At 44.1% G+C, this 14,338-nt stretch overlaps 1 protein-coding gene across 2 annotated transcripts; it reads left to right on the top strand.

Moving 5' to 3' along the window:
- The first annotated feature begins 706 nt into the window (after window positions 1–706).
- Window positions 707–14,324, top strand: ifrd2 (interferon-related developmental regulator 2). 2 transcript variants are annotated; one of them, XM_069693860.1, is made up of 13 exons: window positions 707–1,238; window positions 3,382–3,438; window positions 7,886–8,002; window positions 8,450–8,534; window positions 8,701–8,825; window positions 8,982–9,139; window positions 9,924–9,977; window positions 10,248–10,426; window positions 10,960–11,068; window positions 11,309–11,443; window positions 11,681–11,809; window positions 12,360–12,452; window positions 12,625–14,324. In XM_069693860.1, exons 1-13 carry the CDS (start codon window positions 1,196–1,198, stop codon window positions 12,703–12,705), a joined length of 1,365 nt encoding a protein of 454 aa, XP_069549961.1. In that variant the 5' UTR covers window positions 707–1,195; the 3' UTR covers window positions 12,706–14,324. The 2 variants fall into 2 exon arrangements, with proteins under 2 accessions (XP_069549961.1, XP_069549962.1); XM_069693861.1 differs by lacking the exon at window positions 3,382–3,438.
- Window positions 14,325–14,338: the final 14 nt, after the last annotated feature.

The raw sequence follows: 14,338 nt of genomic DNA, 5'->3' as shown, positions 1-14,338 counted from the left end.
TGTCTTAAAGGTGCACTGTGTGCAAATATGGACTTCAATATTGAGCTAATTGTTTGTGTGTTTTTTTTTTTATTTGATTTAAACTTTTCTAATAAACAAGATTTTCTTTCCATTTGCCTCTGACCTGCTATTATTTTGCCACCATGAAAATAAAATTGCATAAAAGTTTTATATTTAAGAAATTCCTCTTTCCATTACTGTGGTTCAAAAGTCTGGTAGGGTGTTAGTTTTCATCAGGGCTACTAGGAGGGGTCGGGTCCCTCCATACAGAACAGGAATCAGAAGAGGGATCCCACATAAATGGAGAGATTTTAATTAAATGATTTATTAATTATCGATTATTATTATGAACTAGTTCTGACTTAAATTCTGAATTTTCATTTGTGGCTCTATGGTTTGGGCACAACAGTGTTATTTGACTTGACTTGAAAAAGTGGTTCTGTAAAACATTTAAAAAAAATAATGACTTGAATACAAATGTAATTTTCACTAGACTATATTAATTTTTTTTAAAAAATTTTTTACAGATTATCCGATTCAACTCAAAACAAATTTGACAACCACTCTGAACTGGATTCATCCTGAATATCACGTCGAGTCTAAACACCAGCTCGTGGGTTTGGTTTCACACGTCACCGTAAACGGGGGATGTTATCAGCGCAAACCTGGCAACCCCGACTGCCGCTCCGCTCAGTAGTTACTGAGGGGAAGATGGTGGACTTGGCGACAGCAGCGTGCTCCGATCTCCGTCCCAAACACCTCGAGAAACACTTCCCCTCTCTACCCGGTGTTAGGTACAGATTACCCGGGGACAACTACAGATAATACACCGTGAAAGCCGTTGAAGAGAGGGGACTTTTTTGGGTTGTTTTGTTTGTTCCTCCACCGGACAACTCGTCGGACACCGGAGGAGGAGGAGGGGAGCTCCGGCGTGGCGGTGGTTTGTGTTCGTGGCTCCACAAGTGAGAAGGAAGCTGGCTTTTTTTTTTTTTTTTTTTTTGGTAGCTTTTAACTCCCGCTAACGGGGACAAACCACGGAGACCAAACCCCCGGTCGTTGTCCCCGTGCTGCCTTCAGGGACAGTTGTCCAATCAGGGTGGGGGAGGAGGAGGAGGAGGAGGGGAGGAAGGAGTGGGACTGCAAAGCGGGCTAACTGCAGCCGGCTAACCTCAGCTAGCTTTGTTTGTTTGTGGAAATGCCACGGAGCAAAAAGGGGAAACGTGGCTCCGGTAAACCGGGTGAGTAGCTCGACCGGCCGCCATCACTCAACGTCGACCGGCCGGAAGAAATGTGGCGACACATAAAGTTGAACGTGTTAATTCGGGATGAACATCTGGACACCTTTGAGCCAGGCTGGCAGCAGTGTGTGTGTGTGTGTGTGTGTGTGTGTGTGTGTGTGTGTGTGTGTGTGTGTGTGTGAGTGTGTGTGTGTGTGTGTGTGAGAGAGAGTGTGTGTGTGTGTGTGTGTGTGTCCAGCAGCCTGTTGCTCCTCCAACATGTGTCTGACCTGCACGTCCACGTGGCTCGCGACCATCAGGGCGGTCTGCATGTGTTGTTGTGGTTATTCTTGTACTCGTAGGTTTAAAGTTAACCACGTCATTTTTTATTTTATTTATTTATTTATTTTTTTAAGAGGTGTCGTGTTACTTTAAACATGCAAGGTAGAAACTGTTGAAAGAGGAACAAGCCATGCGACCAGTTCAACAGGACCGTCCGGGTCGTTTATGGCGTTTACGGTTCGGGGGGGGGGGGGGGGGGGTCAAAACCTTTTTTTTTTTTTTTTTGTCCATGTACAGTAGTGGTGCGGACCACGCATGTGCCTGTTGGGACGTCCCAGTGCCTGTTGGGACGTCCCAGCCCCTCACGTTTCACGGAGTGATGTTACTCTGGAAGCACTCGCGCGTCAAGTGCGCGTGCGGTCGCTTGTAGGTCTGTGCAATGGAGATTCAGTCTAAAGATTAAAACAAATAAAAAAAGAGGACGGGACGGGGAAATAAACCGCAGGCACCATTTGACGTATGAAGCCTGGCGCAGTGTGTTTGGTCGAGTTGTGTTCACGATATGAAGACGTCTTTTCGTTTTAAAGGGATAGTAGGTCTTTTTTTAGGTGGAGTTATTCATAGTCTGCGTCTAACCTGCAGCAGATGATGGGAGCAGGCAGCTGGACCAGCACGGAAGCCACAAAATGCATTTTAACTAACAATCTTTAACTACCAGAGTTAAGTGTGCTACTTTGGTATTTTGGCTCTATTTAGATTTTTTTTTTTTTTTTACCAAATACAATTGACTGTATACAGTCGTTGGATGTCGCCTCTGTGACGTCACCGTAGGTTTCCTCAAGAGTGTTTTTTAAGGTCAGCGTCGGGTGTCTTGTCTGTCACCAGCCTGAGTCAGCATTAATTCAGAAATGGGCAGAGGTGGTGGGTGGAGCTGAGGATGGCCAAATGAAGCCTGGTTGCTGAAACCTGCAGGCAGCCCGCCAGCTCTGACAACACCCCCCCCCCTCTCACTCAAAGCAGCCCAGACCTTAGTTATACATATCCTTAAGCTTTAGCACAATTAAATCAGGTGTGTGATGTATAAATGAACCCGTGTACAGTTGATATGAACGGGGACATTTAGCTATAGAGACAAAACGTTTTTTTTGTTTTAACTGGGCTGTAAACCTCTTTATTTCAGGTGTTAAATTGGACATTTTAACAAGGAGGTCTTTGGGGATTGACTCTCTTTTGGCGCCAGCCTCAAGTGGCTTCTGGAGGAACTGCTGTTTTTGGCACTAACGCTTTGGCTTCATTTTCCAGCCAAGCAGGTTGTAGCTTTGCATCCGAACCAACGCCAAAGTCACGCAATGATACAAACCAACTCGCTGATAGGAGGCAGCTACCGCTTTTATCAGAGGAGTCTGGTGGCTTCACTTCTGCGAAGGGCTGTCTGACGGCAAAATGAAGTGGTCATACATTTTTAATACAGTGTTCGCCTTCGATTTGGTTTTGCCTGGTTAAAACGCATTTTGTGACAGATCCCATCCACAGCAGTACATTGCTTAGATTTCGGGCTGGTTTAGCTGCCGACTTCTCCAAGCTGGAGACGCGTCAACTCCCTCCCCCTCTTCTGCAGGCAATTCACTGACCCTGGATAAGTACCTCATCCAATCCTACTTCAATAAACCACGATGTCCCTTTAGCACCTGCCAGCAGTGCAGCATTGTCAGTTTTGCAATGTAGAATTTCACGATTGGGAAAATGCAGCTCACTTGTGATCTCTTCTTCTCCATCATGGCCATTCCTGCATTTCATCCATCTCTCCACTCATTCATGCATCCGTCCACCATTCATACCCCATCTCCATACCCTACATCCTCTGCCCATATACCGTCTCCAGGGTCACTTCGTCAGGAGGTTCTTCAGCTACAGCTGTCGGCAAAACCATCGCTGAAAGGTAACTACCTTGACCCTTGACCCCTGACGTCAGCTTTCCATCCAGCTCCAGCCTCGTCCATAACTTCTGGGGTTCGTCGCAGTGCACGTTGTAAACCCAACAGCCACTTGCATGCCAAACTCACCTTGTGTATTTCCCAGCCACAATAAAAAGCATTTATATCTGCTTGGGCTGCACACGTTACTATGACTTGACTTTACCACAGCCTCCAGTTATGGTGTGAATTTGTGGCTTTTCCTAACCCGCCGCCACGTGTTTATCGTTGACGCTACGAGTGATGCGTTACAGCAACGTTGCAGACGCTCTTCTGATGCATGTGTGAAGGTGTTTATACCATAACAGATTTCATAGAGTCATCGGTGTGTTCTGAACCTATATTTATAAAAATATGTATTTATTTCTATTTTTCTGGAGCGTCTTTTGGCTTGTTTGTTGATGGGTTTCATGAGCAGAACAGCATGTGTGCTGCTCGTCGTTGGCAGTAAACAGCTTCTTGTACAGAATTTCCAGCAGCTCTGTTTATGGTCAAAGTCATTTTATTCTCCACCCCTGGATTTGTCATTTTCTGAAGGATTTCCAGTCGGGCTTGTAGTTTTAGAAGGATGTTGACTGTATCTTCACATCTTAAAATAGAATAAAGAGGCAATGGTGATAATGAGTCGTGCTGCACGAGTTCCTGAACTGTTGTAAGGGCAGAATTCCCAGCAAGATGCTTGTAGTGAGACCAGGTTTAATTTAGTCTTCCGAAGTCGTGCGTCTTGCGTCTCCAGTTTGTGCGACTGCATCGTGGCTCCAACGAGCTCCCGCCCCTCCGGCTCAGAGTTGTGATTTGTCAGCCGAGCCTCTTCCCCGCAGCCGGACTGACTGCTGCACCCGGGCGAGCGATTGCTTTGTAAGCACAAAGTAACAGAGTGGAGACGACACGTGAGTGGAGGCAGTGAGCTCACGCTGGACGTAACCGAGCTGTGTGTGGGCAGGCCTGCGTGGGAAGGTGTGTAGTTGTGTGTGCGTGTAGTTGTGTATATATGTATGGGGCAGGAACCTGTACAGAGGCCGGCAGTTCAAGGATGACGACTGGAACATTTCTATCTGATAAAGGCCCAGAGTTCGTTATCTCAGCTGTGAACAGGTGGTTTGTGAGCGAGAAAGTCCGCAGGCTGTTCTGTCAGAGAGATCAGAATATTACATAAGGAAAGCACCGTTCACATCTACGTCGTAGCAGTGAAACACTTGTTTTAGGTTATCACTCAAGTGAATGAATGTTAATGTTTAACCTCCTGAAGGACGAATTTCTGTTTCATTTCATGTAATACGTTTTTATTTTTTTATTTTAAAGATTATGTCTGGTAGAAAAAATGTAGTTGAAGATCTGTGGGATCGTATTACTAAACTGCATCCACTCACTAACAAACATGCAGTTTTATACTAAAAACTTCAAACATATTGAATATGAAATGGTTAAGATGTACGGTAGGATATGCAGTGCATCCAGAAAGTAGTCAGAGCGCTTCACTTTTTCCACGTTACAGCCTTATTCCAAAATGGATTAAATTATTTTTTTTCCTGAAAATTCTACACACAAAGGGAACCGTGTGAACATTATGACAAAGGGAAAAAAGTTTATTTAAAATTTTTGCAAATCTATGAAAAATAAAGACCAAAAATATAACGGGTACATAAGTATTCACAGCCTTTGCTCAATACTTTGTTGAAGCACCTTTGGCAGAAATTACAGCCTCAAGTCTTTTTGAGTATGATGCTACAAGCTTGTCACACCTATTTTTGGGCAGTTTCTCCCATTCTTCTTTGCAGGACCTCTCAAGCTCCATCAGGTTGGATGGGGAGTGTCGGTGCACAGCCATTTTCAGATCTCTCCAGAGATGTTCAATCGGATTCAAGTCTGGGCTCTGCCTGGGCCTCTCAAAGACATTCACAGAGTTGTCCCGAAGCCATTCCTTTGTTATCTTGGCTGTGTGCTTCAGGTCGTTGTCCTGTTGGAAGATGAACCTTCGCCCCAGTCTGAGGTCCAGAGTGCTCTGGAGCAGGTTTTCATCAAGGAGGTCTCTGTACATTGCTGCACTCATCTTTCCCTCCATCCTGACTAGTCTCCCAGTTCCTGCCGCTGAAAAACATCCCTACAGCATGATGCTGCCACCACCATGCTTCACCGTAGAGATGGTATTGGCCAGGTGATGAGCGGTGCCTGGTTTCCTCCAGACATGACGCTTGGCATTCAGGCCAAAGAGTTCAATCTTTGTTTCATCAGACCAGAGAATTTAGTTTCTCCTGGTCTGAGAGTCCTTCAGGTGCCTTTTGGTAAACTCCAGGTGGGCTGTCATGAGCCTTTTACTGAAGAGTGTCTTCCGTCTGGTCACTCTACCATACAGGCCTGCTTGGTGGAGTGCTGCAGAGATGGTTGTCCTTCTGGAAGGTTCTCCTCTCTTCACAAAGCAACGCTGGAGCTCTGTCAGAGTGACCATCGGGTTCTTGGTCACCTCCCTGACTAAGGCTCTTCTCCCCCGATCGCTCAGTTTGGCGGGCGGCCGACTCTAGGAAGAGTCCTGGTGGTTCCAAACTTCCATTTACGGATGATGGAGACCACTGTGCTCATTGGGACCTTCAATGCTGCAGACATTTTTCTGTACCCTTCCCCAGATCTGTGCCTCGATACAATCCTGTCTCAGTGGTCTACAGACAATTCTTTGGTTTGTGCTCTGACATGCGCTGTCAACTGTGGGACCTTGTATAGACGGTGTGTGTCTTTCCAAATCAAATAACAAAGTGTGGAAAAAGTGAAGCGCTGTGAATACTTTCTGGATGCACTGTATGTTATAGGTTTTACACTTTACAGATGAAATAGTTTACGTCTGGCAGTCTTGACGTCAAGAAGTTAAATTAAAGTATTTGATAATGTTTTGATGTATGAGATCTGTCATATATGTAACTCGACAAGAGCAGATCAAAAAGCTCAGAGACTGCGCCTACAACAACCAAACACCGCACCGGATTTAATCTGTCTGCTATCCCCTTTAAAATAGTTCCCTTGTGAAGCGATAACCACCCGGCTCATTGTTTCATGGCTGGCAGCTTTCTGAAGCAGTTCAATGGTCTCTAGTGCTAATTTCCCAACTTTTACACAACATTGTAAACTCTCTGTTCGGTAGAATTGCAAATGTGCTTCCGCCAGTGGTCCTAAAAACACGTGTGCTGATGATCAGCTCAGCACTTGCACACTTGCACACCCAGTTTTACAACTGACTGACTGATATGTACTGACATGGCTGGAAAGGCAGCTATTAATAGGAACACTACCTGCAACTATTGTGTCACTGCTGTACAGTTGAGTTTCAGCCTGGAGCAGTAATCCAGCTGTTGCCAGCTCAACTGTCAAATATTTCATGAAGCGGCAGGAACAGTAAGAAGTGGAGGGTTGAAGCTTCATGCCCAAACATTAGCAGGAATGAATGTCTGCGCTACTCTTGCTATTCGATCACGCAATAGAGGACTAGAGAAGCCTTTCGATGACGGTCGGCTCCAGCAGACATTCTGCAGCATTTGTCTTGTGGCTGGAGATAACCCAACCTGGATGTGTCACTTTTTGCAGACGACAATGACTCCACAAGTGAAATGGCTGAACTTTGGCCCAGTTTACTCATTTGGAGCTCAGATATAGTCCCAGGTCCAGTTGTTCATGCGTGTTCCTCACATTTCTTTTCAGATATTCATGAATTCCTCTCCGGGAGTTTCTTACCCGAACAAAGGTGGAAACAGCTGAATTATACAAGAGAATATGTCACTGAAGTTGTCATTTTCACTGTATTGATCATATAACTAAAGCAGAATGAAATAACATACCTTGCTACGATTACAGGTCGTCCTCAATGAATAATATTTAAAACGCAACAAAGACAACAAAATAGTCATAACTACGTTCCCCATTTTGCATTGCTGCAACATTAATGACCTCTGGGTTACCTCCACTGTCCTGGTTGACCTGGACTTTAACACACACACACACACACACACACACACACACACACACACACACACACACACACACACACACACACACACACACACACACACACAGTCTGACCATTCTGGATCGTACTCACTGAATGACCGAATCCATGAATGACCGCTCTGGTCTTCAGTAATCCCACCAACAGTAGAAAGTGCTGAGCCAGCAGGGACCTGAGGGTTAGCTTAGCTTGGCCTCTTACCCCTTCTCATGCACTTATGGCAGACCTGTGCGGAAACAGAGCACCAGGTACTAATGGAAGCATAACAAAGGATGGATGGAAAATCCTTTTGTTTTCTGGCGCTTCTTGTATTTATTATTAACAACATTAATTACAACGTTATTAAGAGAACATCAGCTTCTGTACAGTGTGTGGGAGAGAGTGACAGTAAAGCATTTTTTTTTTTTTTTTTTTCCTTTGTCCAGGTATAAAAAATGGGGTGAAAGGAGAGTCGGCCGCCAGCGACGATGAGCTGACGTCTGATATCCTCAGCCACTACAGTAGTGCCAGTGAAACCACCTCGGTGCTGGATGAGGGTACAGGTTTGTACAGAAACACACATGCTACACGTCACACCTTTTACATGAACACGTGTTCTGGATCAGGGCTGCAACTATTGGTTATTTTCTTGATGGATTAAAAGCAGATGATATTTTTGTTTTCATTGATTCATCAGCTACACTGACATGTCAGGAAACGTTAAAACTTAATATATATATCAGTGTATTTTCTAGTTGATCAATCACTTTCCTGTCCATTTGATAATTTGAATAACCATTTGAGCTGCAATCTGGATAACATGTAGCCAACGTATCGTGACATAAATGGACTTCAGAGTGTGTATTTATTCCCATTTGCAACTTTTTTATGACTTGACAGTAAAATTCCCATAAAATTCACCTTCAGCTGAAGCATTAAACTATTTATTGTCACACAGTTATTCAAATCAATAGCTATATATCAGCTGTGTGTCGACTGGTCCAACACAGGAGGCGAGCAGGTGGATGAGCAGACTGCCCAGGAGGAAACGGAGGACAAACTCAAGCAGTGTATCGACAACCTGACGGATAAAAGGTGTTTTTTTTGTTGTTGTTGTTGTTGCTTTCGTCCAATCTCTTATCGATAACGGAAAGAACAGGAAATGTCCCGAATACCAAGTGGTGTCATGCCAGACTGTAAAGAGTGCAGAAAGGGACGTTACTGAAAATCGTTCCTTTCCTCTTGTTCTCGTCTTTCTCAGCGCGAAGACACGCCTCGCGGCGCTGGAGTCTCTGCGACAGGCTTTCTCCTCCAGGCTGCTCTACGACTTCCTGACCGAGAGACGCCTCACTGTCAGCGACTGCCTGGAAAGGAGCCTTAAAAAAGGTGATGTAAAACACGCCTTTCTTCCCATCCGGCTGTTTGCCGTCTTGCGCGTGTTCACGTAATGACACACATTTTTGTACACATTCAGACGCGGATCGTTCATACTTTTATCAGCTGTTAACATCTCAACTTGGATTTCCTCTTCCCGTGAGGCAGGCGGCGGCGAAGAGCAGGCGGCCGCAGCCACGGTCTTCGCTCTGCTCTGCATCCAGCTGGGTGGTGGAGACGAGGCGGAGGAGGGCTTCAAGATGCTCCGTCCGGTCCTCACTGCCATCCTGAACGACGGCACCGCCAGCACAGCAGCTCGCCAGAGTGTGAGTTCTCACAGAAACGCGACTTTGGATCTGAGGCTGTTTTTAACCGACAGAGCTGCCGGTGTAAAAACACAAAAAGAGCAGAGAACAGTTGTTCAGAAATGACTCTTGTGCAGCTTTTTTTTTTTTTTATCTTTTAGCTGACCGCGCATAACTTCCATTGTTATTCAACAGCCAAGTGAGCTCCAGATCTCTGAAAAATCAGAAAACAACACTGAAGGGAAATTCGAGTTGAAAATATGACGCTTTCAAACAAATTCAGTTGAAAGTTGAGCTGTGAATTCTCCAGGCCTGTCAGGGTTACAGCTTTGACGTGTTGAGTGTCACAACACCCCTCAGCTGCTGTTTTGGAATCAAACAGCAGGGAGAAAAACAATGCAAAGTGTGTTTTGAGGACTCTTGAGGACATGCGACATTAACAGGAACCAATTTGGTTTGTGGGGTGGAGAATTCGAGTCCTGTTGATCTGTAGATGAGACAAAACATTACAGACGAAGCTGTAACAACAGCTGGGACCCGGCAATATGTCAACATAATGAGCTGAGACTGGATATTGTTTTCGACTTTTGATATTGTAATATCATGATGTGGAATAATTGTTGTCATATCCTGATTTGAAATGCTGCATTACAGTAAAGTGATGTCATTTTCTAAGCCTGTTCCAGTTGGTCTATTATCTGCTTTTACCCACTCCGTCATTATATTCTCATTACTGATGATTATCAGAAATCTCATCATCATCGTTGCCTGATGATAATTTGACTTTTCCTTGTGTCTCCATCAGTGCGCCAGGGCTTTGGGGATGTGCTGTTACGTCTCGGCCGCTGAAGACGGAGAGGTGAGAACAATTTGCAACTTATGACACTTGAAATTGTTATAATAACACAGAAGTAGGATATTAAAGCATTAAAAACCCTCTGGAAGTACTCGGGATAAAATCAAGTGTGAGCTCACGGCTGCTGCATCCTTTGGTATTTGAGATATTAAATGGTGAGCTTGAACAAGTTGTATTTAACATTGTGCTGTTATACACAGACAGTTAGTCTTTCTCATCCCTCGTTATACTGTCTCTCTTTTCACCCTGAACATCACCGCTGAACGCTCTCAGGATTTGATCAAGTCGCTGGCCCTTCTGGAGAGCGTGTTCATGTCTTCCTACCCCAACAGAGAGGGAACGCTGCCTACACCCAAACCCGGCAGTCCAGGCCTCCACAGCGCCGCCCTGCAGGCCTGGTCGCTGCTGGTCACCCTGTGTCCTGCTTCCAGACTGACCGTGCTGCTCGACCTGTGAGTGAAACAAACTCTTAACTTCTAATCGAACCGAACAAAAAGAGCGAACATAGGGAGGTATAAAAATCTGGGCTGTAAATAATATCTGAAGTCGAGCTGTTTATTGTGATATTTAAAACTACTGACACTGATTTTGTTGAATTGTATGTTATTGAAATTAATAATCAAATATTTCTCAGTATTTTATCGTGTCTTCAAGAATATCAGTATTGCAGAATTACCATACATATTGTGATATTATTTCCCAAGTACCACTTCTCATTACAGATACCAACAGTTTCTAGCTGTGTTATGCTAGCGTTAGCTTTGTGCTACGTCTTATTATGCATTATTTAACTTTCGTCTGTAATAAAATGAAATTAGATGACAACTTTGTAGACCTGGACCAGTGGTGCGCATACCGCAGAGGTTGGGAGTCACTGTGTGAAGCTGTACGGGCGTGACATTTTGATCCACCATGTTACAAACAGGGGCGACGCTGTCGTCGGTAGTGACTGAGTGTGTAGCTAACAGTGAATCTCTCTCTGAAGTCACCTCCCCAAACTGAAAGCGTGTCTCGAGAGCAGTGACGTCAACTACAGGATCACAGTGGGAGAGACCATCGCCCTGTTGGTGGAGCTGGGACGAGACATAGAGAGGGTACACGCACACACACACACGCACACACACACTGACAACACTGGGCCTTTGGGTGCAGGCACACAACACACGTTTCTATCTATTAATGTGTGCTGATACACACTGTTTAACACTGAGCCCATATCTGCAGTTTAAACATATCTCTGCTTTGATTGTCATGCTACTGCACTACAGCTTTGTGTGTGTGTGTGTGTGTGTGTGTGTGTGTGTGTGTGTGTGTGTGTGTGTGTGTGTGTGTAGGAGTTTGAGGTGGAGGACGGTGAAAGTCTGTGTGAATGTCTGAAGAGTTTGGCCACAGATGGCAACAAACACAGAGCTAAGAACGACAGAAGGAAACAGCGCTCCATCTTCAGAGAGGTGCTGCATTACATCGAGGTATGTTGTTTTATAGCTCCGACAGCAATGTGTGCTCTTAAGGAGTTCCTTTGGTTTAGAATTAGAATTGATTCGGAAAAATCTGCATCTTATTTGTAAGTATTTCTGAGGTTTTTCCAGTAGTTTAGACACGAACTGAAAAGGGTTTTCTTCTGTTAGAGTTTTTTTTTTTTTTTTTTTTTTCCCCTGTTGCAGCAGGTTTTCTTCACATCTGTTGTTCTGATTTCTCTCCTGCAGAACGAGGACTTCACCGAGGAGAAGATCCGGTTTGGAGTGGAGAGCGTTTACATCGACAGCTGGATGAGGAGAAGAATCTACGATGCCTTCAAGGAGATCCAAGAGTCTGGAGTCAGACACCATCTACAGGTGAGGAAAGGAACAACGCCTCATTTACTGCCGCAAAAGTTTCCCCTCACTTCATACCGTTTCAGCAGTGTCACGTGTGCGCCTTGTTTTTCTGTCTCTTGCCGTCACAGCGAGCACGTACAGCAAAAAAAACGATAAGCTGAGAATACACTTATTGCCCACTGAGCCGGTTTCAGCTGCAGGCTGTGAGCATGTTTGTGTGGCGCATATGGCAGTCAACACACAACACAATTAACACACCTACACGCGTGCCACATGTGTGTGGGCAAAGCCCACGGCCTCACTGGGAGATTTATTATGTGTGAATGAACTCTGAAATAAGGCAGAGTTTCATCAGAGTGCCGCACATACCGTGAAATGTAACAAATGGTGATAAACATAGTATTTTAGGCTCTTGGTAGACGAGATGATGTCACACTTCTGTTAGTTCAGTGAAACCATATTTCAGTAGATGTTGAATGGGGATTGTGGATTTTTGTCTGCAAATACAACACGGCAAAATCAGCAGTTTGGTCTCCAACCCACGTCGTTAACTGCCGTCTCGTTACAGTTCAACCCTCTGCTGAGAGACATCTTTGGCCTTGGCCCCCCCCTCATCCTGGACGCTGCTGTCAAAGCCACCAAGATCTCCCGGTTTGAGAAGGTAACGGTCTTTGCTGGCCTTCAGTCTCAGCGGACACACCTCGGCCTTCTGTGATTGTATTTTCCTCCTCTTGCATTAATGCTGCTTCCTCCTCATCCAGTCGAAGTCCTGTGATGACTGCCTGAAAGCTTGAAATATGTTGCTCTGATCTCTGCATCTCTCTCTTGAACAGCATCTTTTCAACTCCGCTGCCTTCAAAGCCCGAACGAAACAGAGGAACAAAGTCAGGGACAAACGTGCCGACGTCATGTGAGAGAGGAACTCCTCCAGCTGTACGGAGACGGAAACAACACGATGCCTTCAAACTCTCTTCACCTGTCTGACACACAAAGACTCAACAAATACGCTTTTTTTTTTTTTTTTTTTTTTTTTTCCTCCTCCACTTGTGCTCTTTACAAGCAATTTAACTCCAAAATGAAGATGGCCAACATTTACCGTCAGCTCTCGGAGGCAAACGCAGTCTTACAGAGGGACAGTAGTAATGTTGTTTGTTGCAGGCATTAGCGTTTCACTCACTTTGGACAGAAAATAGAGTGAAAGTCTCTCGTACCGTTTTTTTCTCATCAGTAGTTCTGATGCTTCAAAGATCATCGGTGGAACAAGGTGAAACTTGTGTCATGTGGGATTAAAATTACTTGAGTGTGCATTTTCTGTGCAAACAAGATCTTTAAAAACAAAAAGGTCTTGAATAATGTTATCAATAAATCTCCAGAGTATGTGAAGTGTCATATGTCACTAAGAATCATTTCAGATCTGTGGAACCGCCACTGAAACCCTCTTTGGTGCTGATGAGTATTGTTACTGATACTCAGCTCAAACTGCTGCTTTGTCGCTTGACAGGTCGGTCAAGTGTTTTTAATTCTAGTTATGAAAGCTTTTTCCTGTTGGGCAGCAGGTCCTGGTTAAAAATCAGCTTCTGTAAAAAGAGCCAAGGAAATTTTCTGGAAAAACTCTCCTTCTTCCTCCTCCTCCGGGCTCCTCATTATTCCCTCAGTCGTCCGCTGTCTTTACACCCCGAGTGGCCACTTCAGCTTCCAAACCAGACACAAGACTCAACAAACAATGCAACCTAAAATAAAAAATGGGTGTGGTTTTTGTGTGAGAGCGTGTTATATTTGAATTTAATTTAACCATGAAATAAAATGCATACAAACAAGAAGATGCCTAATTACAAGATAAGATAAAATCAAAGGGTTCATATTGTCATCTTTGTAGTAATTTCTTTTTTTTTTGAAAGGCCAATGTCGTTTTAACCATTTCTGGTGAATAATTGTATTTTACTTTCTAATTTATTAAAGAGAGCAGAAGTTTGTGTGGTTTTTAGGAAACTTAAAAATTAAAAAAAAAAAAACTGTTTACAGACACAATTATGGGATAAAGAGGACAAATTGTTGTTTTTTCACTTGTATTTTTGAAGCGGGTTGGTGGGTCATGCAATCTAATAATGTGTATGAACATAGATTTATGGAAATATGTGTATATGAAATGTTAAATGCACTTGATTGATTTTCCCTCTGATGAGCGGTAAATACAAAGATCTCTAATCAGAGCTGCTGATTGGAACCAGTTTGGTGACGCTGATTTTAATAGCGATCAGGTTAAAGTTCAGAGGACTTGATTTTAGCAGCAGACTGCCGGGTTTTAGTGTCTTTGATTGTATTAGATTAAAAAAAAAAAAATAACGAGCACACGAAAAGGCTGCCAACAAGTTTCCTCAATTTGTTTTTGCTGGATCACAGCCGACAGGTTTTACTCCCTTGATGAAAGGCATTCGATATCATAGCCTCACCAAACTGTCTTGTCAGCACTTCTGGTGTTTGTGCATATGGTAAAAAGATGGATCAAATTAAATAAAGAGTATTTGAATGCTTTCTTTGTTTCCTGTA

Source organism: Brachyistius frenatus, unplaced genomic scaffold (assembly GCF_029030835.1).
Source record: "Brachyistius frenatus isolate BFR_SWC_R1_liver_20210118 unplaced genomic scaffold, ASM2903083v1 Contig_16, whole genome shotgun sequence".
Lineage (NCBI taxonomy): Eukaryota > Metazoa > Chordata > Actinopteri > Embiotocidae > Brachyistius > Brachyistius frenatus.
The sequence above is the reverse complement of the archived record's forward strand: the minus strand, read 5'-3'. Positions and strand labels throughout refer to the sequence as shown.

What these genes read in the sequence shown, in the direction of transcription:
- ifrd2 (XM_069693860.1), top strand. Translation starts at nt 1,196, where the DNA reads ATGCCACGGAGCAAAAAGGGGAAACGTGGCTCCGGTAAACCGG. An exon ending in ACGTGGCTCCGGTAAACCGG is followed by an intron (nt 1,239 to 3,381) that starts GTGAGTAGCTCG and finishes TACCGTCTCCAG; the next exon opens with GGTCACTTCGTCAGGAGGTT. An exon ending in GGTGCTGGATGAGGGTACAG is followed by an intron (nt 8,003 to 8,449) that starts GTTTGTACAGAA and finishes GGTCCAACACAG; the next exon opens with GAGGCGAGCAGGTGGATGAG.